We start from the raw sequence: 9462 nt of genomic DNA, 5'->3' as shown, positions 1-9462 counted from the left end.
AGCTGATATGTTGAAATCCGCAACTACCACAAGTAATCGAGCGGTGGCAGACACGCAAACAAAACTAATATAATAGACAAAAGTAACTTCCTAACATCTAAGTCCTAAACTCCTTAAAGTTGCAGCATACTATCAAAACATGTTTTATTTCAGAACATATATACATATTTATTTATTTATGGTCTTTTTAAAAGAATATAATTTATTATATTCTAAACTATTGCACGACAACATAAAAAATACCTTTTTATTATCACTAAAATAACTACAATAATACTTTATCTAGGTATAAATCTACTATAAAGATTTCTGCGTAGAATTTAAATAAAAAATTTTAATTAAAAAAAAATTAAATAAATTTGGAATAATTACCTCGTAATGTGACCGGATCAACCCAACACCGCTTTTGCTATTAGTCTAAACATTTGCTAGTTTCTAAACATTTTCGTTCATAATACCTTATTGGTAAAGAGGGTTTCAAGCTTTTTTACTTATACTCAAGAATTTTCGTGATATTTGAAAAATAATTGTTGCTATTAATATTGTCGCAACCGCTATGTATGTATTGTAGACATGCATTTGCGCTAACATATTGCATTTAGAGACAGTGTAGGACGAGCCGCTAAAAGAAGCCTTTGGTGTGAGAAAAAAATTAACAAATTTGAAAACTATTTGATATCAAAGATGTATTTCGTACCAGCAAGAAGCTCGGCTCTACTTTATTGCGCCAACTGAAAGAAGCTACTGTATATTCTTCTATGCCAAAACGATTTATATTCAAGCAATAATGATGGCTGTGACCAGCGAAAGCAACTCGCGGCGTTAGGAGTTTGCCTAAAATATACATACAGTAAAATTGTGAAGTAGAAATGTTTATAGTTGTATAAGTATATAAAAATTGTAAAATAGACGCCCACCTATTAAATCTGTGGATTCTTTTGAGAGCACCTCCCAATTTTCGCGAAATAACTCAATGCTAGGTGCATCATGTTCTCTACAAACGGCATCCGATTTTCGATAGGTGGGAAAATGTTGCATCAAAATTGGACGATTGTAAGTTTTGTGTTTTTGTAGAACTTCATTATCTTCGCAGCGATCTTTATTTTTGAGGCATTTTAGTTTTTCTGTAATAAAATTATTTAAAAATATGGTTTTTGCACCTATGTACAATTACGTGAGATATACAATAATTTACCGGATATACTATTTAAATCACGCAGTGCCGTATTACAAAAACCACATCCATCATTTTGCATAGCCATAGAATTAATCATAACAAAATGATTTCCTTTGATTGTGTAAATTTCTACACCAGTGTTGTTGAAATGTTTGGAAAAGCGGTTAATGAAACTTCTATCCATTCTGAAAGATAAATTTGTATGTGAGTGTGGGTATTAGAATTCAAATTTTATCACTTACTTATAATGGAAACCAATGTCATGATTGCCCACAGCACTAATAATGGACACATTACTTGGTGTCTTAAAAATACGATGGAAGCGTTCGACATATTGTTCAAAATCATGACTATTTACAAAATCCCCTTCATCGAAGAGATCACCCAACACAAAAACAACATCGGGTTCGAAGAGACGCATAGAGGCCTTTTTGATCATAATTCGATTAAGTAAATTATTGTTCTCTTTTATTTATACAATTTACCTGAAAACTCCGATGCATATGCCATTCCCTATATAATCTGTCTAACCAGTGGCCATTTACGGGGCCAATTAGATGGGTGTCTGCAATTATCATGGCCCTTAGTTCATTTTCGGTTTTTAAGCTTTTAGTTTTAAAGGTTGGCCATCGACACCGCGAGAGTTGTAAAAAGTCCGCCAAAAATTCACAATACAAGAATGTCAAAAATGTTATAGAAGAAATTGTCAAAATATACATTTTTGCGGCTTTTTTACTTGCACTCTTTATAAGCAATGAAAATAAGATATAAAAACAAACATAAGTGCACTGTCGGTGAAACTTAACGAAAAAAAATTGTCAAAAGTGAAACAAAAAAAAATAATATTTACGAAAGGTGTGAAGAAATAAATGAAAAGAAAATAGAAAGAGGGCGTGAAAGACCGAATAAACGAAACGGAATTTTTCTGACTTGGCAGCACTGACTTAACGAAACGCCACTTTTATCGTAACTGACAGTTCAGTATAATTCTGTATAACCTCCAACAACGAAGTGTAATTTTGTGACGATTAAAGTGCGTTTGCTAGTGAACGTTGTTAATTTTTTAATAAAACAAATAAATTAACTTATATTAAATATTTGGTGCGTATTACAGAATATGTATTGAGTTATTTGTGAATATATTTTAAGTGGTATGCGGTTGAATATAATATAAATATGTGCAGCTAATTAAACATATTTGCTGAGGAATATGGTGGCGTGGAGAAAGTATAGCAATGGCGGTTTGCATGCCTGAAAATTGAAAGAATCGTTTGCACAATATAAATAGAAATATATCCAAAAGTATTATAATGCTTAAATGCAGGGCCCTGATATCCGAATTTAGACTAAAAGAAAGGTCACTGAGATTAGTGTGATAGGCGTACGCATAAGTTAGGACAGGGGGATTTAGTACAGTCGCCGTGACGAGAATAGAAAATCGGCGCGTAAGTTTTTTAAGGGGTCACGTTCTCCCGGGGCTGCCAGACTTAACGTGATATTGTGAAATTTTGTTTGGTGTTTTCGTTAAATAACTTCAGTGAATTTGTTTACATACAGGAATACTAAAAATAGAAATTTTGGAAATTGTGTTTTATGTAAGATTTGCTGTTTTATATATAAACATTAATTTAGTAGTTTTCTATTTAATGTAATATTTACAAAAATAATAAAAATGTTGTAACTTGTTAATCGAAAGAAATAAATCTGCATGTGTTTGAGAAACAATATACATTTATATTTATGTACCATATTTCTGTGTATTTAAAAAACTAAGCAAGCATATTTTTACAAACCACGGGTCGCGGAATTCGTTTAATTGGCAACTCTCATTACTAGCTTTAAATGTCCTCTATATACATAAGTATATGTTACATGTACCCATAGTACCGGCAAAATATTTAATGTACAAATAGATGAATGTGTAAACTTGAATATTTCTATCTACATATACATCTGTACATTCATATATGTATATTGGTTTTGAAATTTTAGATTGCAGATCGAGAATTGTAAACGATGGCTACTAAATCGAAACGCGCCGGAACCGCCACACCCCAACCGCAGCCGGGTGGAACATCAACCCCGATAATTCCTGGTGCTAATCGCTCTGCCAGCCCATTAAGTCCTACGCGACATTCGCGTCTACAAGAAAAGGCAGAGTTGCAGAATCTTAATGATCGTTTGGCCTGCTACATTGATCGTGTACGTAATTTGGAAACTGAAAATGCCCGCCTCTCAATTGAGGTGCAAACGACGCGTGATACTGTCACCCGTGAGGCTACCAATATCAAATCGATGTATGAAAACGAATTGAGTGATGCGAGACGTTTGCTGGATGAAACTGCACGCGAAAAAGCAAAATTGGAAATCGATACTAAGCGTCTGTGGGATGAGAATGAGGAGCTGAAGGCTAAATTAGATAAGAAAACAAAAGATTGTACTTTCGCTGAAGGTATGTGCACGTCATGAATTTATCTATATAGTAACTGTAGCAACTCATTTCTGCTTATCAATTTAAGTTTTTGTGAACCACTAATGGAATGTCGATATTATAATATTTTGTTAAATTTTAGGAAATGCTCGCATGTATGAGTCACGCGCTGCTGATTTGAGTAATAAGTATAGTGCCGCTAATGCAGATCGCAAAAAGGCTGTCGATGAATTAAATGAGGCTGTCAAAGAGCTGGAACGCTTGCGCAAACAATTGGAGGAGGCTCGCAAACTCTTGGAAGAAGAGACATTAGCACGCGTCGATCTAGAAAATAATGTACAAAGTCTACGCGAAGAGTTGACATTCAAAGACCAGATACACGTGCAGGAAATGAATGAAACACGCACCCGTCGCCAGGTGGAAATTAGTGAAATTGACGGACGTTTGGTCGAACAATACGAAGCCAAATTGCAACAATCGCTACAAGAATTGCGTGAACAATATGAAGGTCAAATGCGCGCTAATCGCGAAGAGATAGAATTGCTGTATGAACAAAAAATGAAAAATCTACAATCGGCAGCCAATCGCAATTCCAATGCAGCTGCAAACGCTATCGAAGAATTGCGCACAACACGTACACGCATAGATGCGCTAAACTCACGCATTGGTGAGTTGGAGTCGACCAACGCAGCGCTAACGGCGCGCATACGCGAGTTGGAGCAATTGTTGGATCGCGAACGTGCACGTCACAATGCGGATATATCGAATTTGGAGGCAGAATTACAGCGCTTGCGCGATGAAATGGCACAACAATTGCAGGAGTACCAAGATTTAATGGATATCAAGGTGAATTTACTGCAGTTTTCCATATTTAGAGATAAATGCTAACTTTTAATCCTCTACAGGTATCGCTAGATTTGGAAATTGCCGCTTACGACAAACTGCTGTGTGGCGAAGAGTCACGTCTCAACATTACACCACATTCGTCCACTACATCCGGTTCGTTTAGTCAAAGTTTACGCGGCACCCGTGCTACCCCTATACGCAAGACACCATCACGTGGCGCCTCCACAGTGCCGCTGAAAAGAAAACGCACCGTCGTCGATGAGTCCGAGGACCTTAGTCAATCTGAATATTTTGTAACTGGCAGCGCAAAGGGCGATATTGAAATTGCCGATGTCGATGCGGAGGGTAAATACGTGAAATTGCACAATAAAGGTAACAAGGAGGTACAAATCGGCGGTTGGCAACTGATACGTACAGCAGGTAGTAATGAAACCGCTTTCAAGTTTCATCGTACCGTCAAAGTTGATGCCGGTGCAGTGATAACTGTATGGTCTTCCGATGCTGGTGCGACACACGAACCGCCAGCAAATATTGTGATGAAAACACAAAAATGGTTCGTTGGCGACAATATGAAGACATCACTGTTCAATGGTGATGGTGAGGAAGTGGCCGGCTCAGAACGCGTAAAACGCACAATTGTGAAGCACGCATCACGTCATCGCTCCTATGGCAGCCGTTTGGGCGTATCAACAGTGGATGGTGTCGGTAATGAGGAACTATATCATCAGCAAGGTGATCCGCAGCAGGGAGATGAAAAGTGTCGTTTAATGTAAACATGTAGGTGTGCAGAACAAATTAACTCCTAATATATAAAATTACTACAAAAGATTACTATATAAATATATATTTTTAATGTTCTTTAACTGGTTGAAAAACATTTCAAAAGTAAAGGCTTCAAGCGAGCGCAGACCAAGAATTAAAAAGTAAAAAACAATAACAACAACAATCACAACCATGTCTAACCGAAAAACTCCTGCAGCAGCACACAAGTACATAGATACAATATGCAATTAAATTCGCATACACACACTAGCATATATACATGCAGTAACGCGTGTCATGTGCGCTGACGCTAAAAACTACTCAACTCTGCTTGCCACCATTCATATGTTTGGAATTTTCAAATCTAGTTGCCGCTCTTTAATTTCTCTCATAACTACATACATACATATATTTCTAGTTTTTTTTTAACATTATGCTATAGTATCGCCAGCATCTAGGTCCTAGTTTAATTGCGCTAATTGTAACCGTTTTTTTTACACATACATACATATATATTTGAATGACTTAAATATTGTGGCATTAATTTTGAACAATTTGAGCTTGCAAAAAAATAAAGGCTTGAAAAAAATCAACAAAAACGTGCACTGTTGTGTTAAGAGAAAGCAAACACATATTTATTCCATATCTGTTATGTGTGGTGTGTGTGCATTAGCGTTCACTGTAATTCGAACTAAATCATAAAATCAATCAAAGAGTACAAGGAAAGCGCACATGCTTTTCTGCCATAATTACTAACAGTATAAATTTATTTTTTTTTTCTTGCTTTAAAAATGTACAAATTTATGGTTATAGTTTCTGGATGTTTGGAACATTGAGGTACAAATACAAAATAGACACACAAAACAAAAAAAGACTCGAAAATTTCGCAACAAATAATATAACACACGTTCTTTTCTTTGAAAGAAACGAAAAAACATAATAATATTAACTGCATATTTTAATACCTAAAATCAAGCAGAAAATTTTGGAAGGTGAACGAAGTTTGAAGTGGCGAAAAAAATATACAATAGGAGGTAGCTAAAAGAATTAGGTATTTAATGGCGTCTAATATGTGTAGCATTTGTGAAATTTAAGCGCTATGCATGTAAGACATCATTGACTTAGAAGGAAGTGTCGCTTAAGCAAGCGACCAATAATTATTTATTACTTTTTTTTGTAAAAAAAACTGAAAAAAATTAATTTCTTGCAATATATTAGCGGCTCCAAGCGTCTACGTCAGCGTTCCTGACGCAGTTAATTTAATTTTTTAATTGATTAATTTTCAAAATTAAAGCTACAATTATCAATTAATAAATACGTAAATATTTTTTTCACAAATAAATTGTTATCAAAGCTTTTTCGCGCATTGTATTTCCATATTTCACACTTAAAATCAGTAAAGATTATTTAATTTGTGTTACTTCACGCTCAAACGCCCAACCATTTTACCAAAAGAAAAGGAAAGAAAAAAAGAAAATTACCATCAAAAATTGAAACGGTTTGCACTTTCGTTTTGAAAGTTCTACGCGCTTTTAGGATATTCCGAAAAGTTCAACAAAACATATTGTTCCCTTAACAATAACGGTTTACATTATTACGTCTATGTTTTAGAATTAAACAAAGTAATTTAATTTAATTATATTCAATTTAAATATTATAATTGACTTTATGGCCATTCAATAATTTTATAATATGCAAAATGCGTTCCGACTTGTATTTGCAAAGGATAAATTTATACAAATTTTTTTACAACAATTAAAATTTATGTTTCTCCCTGTGTTCGTATAAAAATAAAAATATAAAAATGTCAATCAATATTTTAATAAAAGAAAATATAAAAAAACATGTGTTTTCATTTATTGGTTCGGAGTATAACAAGTTTGTGCGTTTAGGCGTCGCTAATTTTGGTCATCTAAACGGAGCCTGAGGAAGCGCTGATTTATAAAGGTAAGTCTCAATCCAAAAAAGCTACACAACATTGTTTAGGATATGTTTATGCTGTTACAGCAACAAGGTGCTTGGATTTGCACATGCAATGCATGCGCAGAGTCAATTGACGGAATTAGAAAGTACTGTTGTTTTAGTATGACCGTAAATCATTCCCTAAATACTGTGTTGGGTATTTATCATAGCTTTCATTACTTGATTTTACAATTTTGCTGCTGTTGTTGTTGTAGCGGCACAATTCTGTGGAGCTGACAGTCCTGCCGTGGGAACGATTGAATTTACAATCACTGATAACCCTCAAGTTTAGACGGAAATTTCACAATTGAAAGTAAATTTATGGAACCAGAGCTACTAGCTTCCTTATCTTTCGTGCGTTTTATATCTGAAAAATGTGTTAAGCTCATAATCTGAAGTAGTCGCTGATTAAATTTTTTCGATGAAAAATGCGTCCCCAAGATAGTCAACGTTCAACATTACCACGGACTTTTGTTTGTTTTAGGACTGCTTTCTCGACAGCTTTCTATAAATTTATCGGAAAATTTTTAACGCTACTACAACAACAACAATATTATGGTATTGTGAGGAATTACACTTTAGAGATAAAAGAACGACCGCAATATATGTACATATTTAGGTCTTTTATCGCCTATCAGCTGGTTGAAGAACAATTCGCTAATAACACAAAGAGGGTAGCCTTTGTTTCTCACATGTTAGACTCTGTTTACCACAAGCAGGACCCCTATATCCATATATGATAGTATTTATAAAGTTTGGAGCTCATATTAGGGATATCGAGCTCTTCGTGGAAATATTATTAGAAGAACCATTGTAAACCGGTAAAAATATCGGAACAAAACATGATACTGATATATCAGTTGCACCGGCAAAAACAGGAGAAGATGCTTGACTATATATGCAAGTGTGGGTATTTAAAAAATAATTACTTCTACAGTCTTTGATCTGAGAGAGACAAGGAAAAAATCCTAACCAAAAAATGTATTCCTGTCTAACGGTGACAAAGTCAAAGCTTTCTTTTTTCTTTCGCCAAGATACTCTACGGCTCCTTCAACTTCTGATCCGTGGCTCAGATTCAACGGATTACGCTAAGAATTAGTCCCTCAACCATCAGGGTGTCACTCAAAAACTGCTAACTGGAAAAATATTTCACTCAAATGAGGAGACTAAGTTCAAAAGACACGTCTATTTTGAATGTCTCAAAGTTTCACTTTAACGAAACGTTGAAGGAGCAATATATCCTCTTATGGTTAGACCAAAGATTAGACTATGTTATATACCTTGCCTCAATCGATTCCTTCATCCACCTCAAATTATGACCATAAAAAAGTTAAAGAATCTTTTCTTGGGTATAAGGCATGTCAATGCTATACTCGTACCAAAAGACTTGAATCTTTGGCAACAACGGCGCCGAGTAGAGATCACAAAAGAGATGCTTGACAACATACCTGAAGCCCCTACACTCAACAGATGCATCATTATTTGTAACGAGACGTGCGCTTATGAATATATCGTCGAAACTATCCAACAGTCTAGCAAAAGAGGCTCTAAAAAATGAACCAAAACCGAAAAACGAAAAAATTCGCTGAAGACCCTGAGCGTCATACTAGTCGAGTCTTATAACAAGCGCATGAAAAATTGGATCAATCAATGACTAGCTGGTATTAGCTCAAAAAAATCCTCTTTTGAAGCCGACAATAGAGATTTGTAATAAGGGGTTACATAGGTTTACGGCTTTCAAAAAATCGAATTATTGTCTTAATAAATTCTACAACACTTCCTGAATATTGTCTTAAATTTTCAAGTTGATCCGAGGAACAGTTTCGTAGATACTAAACTAAAACACGTATTTTTTACTTTAGATGATAATGTAAGGAGTTATCCAGCCAACGCGGGCGCAACTTTTTTCCGAGGGGTCACCGGAAATGGCTTCGCAATTTTTTAGTTTAAAATATTTTTTCCAAAAATGTCAGATTTTCTTTGTTAAGAGGGTATGTTTGTAACAACATAAAATTCTAATAAAATATTTAAATTTTTTTATGAGAAAAATTTTTTTGAAAAAAGGCTGTCTTTTACCAGAGGAAACCCACGAGGGCCATCCCAGCCCAGTCTTATAACAAGTGTAGGAAAATTTTAATTAATCAATGACTAGCTTGATAAGCCTATTTTGAAGCCGACAATAGAGATTTACATTAAAAAGCGATCCGCATTTAATTTGATCAGACAATATAAGCTATTTTGAATTTTTTATTTATTAGATTTGTTGCATAAATCCTCATCTGTT

The 9462-nt window shown here is 34.9% G+C and overlaps 2 protein-coding genes across 2 annotated transcripts; one reads left to right on the top strand and one right to left on the bottom strand.

The window, feature by feature from the left end:
* Nucleotides 1–432: 432 nt before the first annotated feature.
* LOC120769738 (metallophosphoesterase 1 homolog) lies at nt 433–1965 on the bottom strand. The gene is made up of 6 exons (XM_040096892.1): nt 1663–1965; nt 1420–1604; nt 1196–1362; nt 918–1124; nt 698–834; nt 433–633 (listed from the first exon to the last, which is right to left on the bottom strand). The coding sequence occupies exons 1-6, from the start codon at nt 1894–1896 to the stop codon at nt 478–480; spliced, it is 1086 nt and encodes a 361-aa protein (XP_039952826.1). The 5' UTR covers nt 1897–1965; the 3' UTR covers nt 433–477.
* A 192-nt stretch (nt 1966–2157) lies between these two features.
* LOC120769730 (lamin Dm0) lies at nt 2158–6123 on the top strand. Its single transcript, XM_040096877.1, has 4 exons — nt 2158–2278; nt 3170–3629; nt 3751–4454; nt 4514–6123. The coding sequence occupies exons 2-4, from the start codon at nt 3194–3196 to the stop codon at nt 5225–5227; spliced, it is 1854 nt and encodes a 617-aa protein (XP_039952811.1). The 5' UTR covers nt 2158–2278; nt 3170–3193; the 3' UTR covers nt 5228–6123.
* Nucleotides 6124–9462: the final 3339 nt, after the last annotated feature.

Source organism: Bactrocera tryoni, chromosome 2 (assembly GCF_016617805.1).
Source record: "Bactrocera tryoni isolate S06 chromosome 2, CSIRO_BtryS06_freeze2, whole genome shotgun sequence".
Taxonomy (NCBI): Eukaryota; Metazoa; Arthropoda; class Insecta; order Diptera; family Tephritidae; genus Bactrocera; species Bactrocera tryoni.
This window is presented reverse-complemented; position numbering and strand designations above follow the sequence as displayed.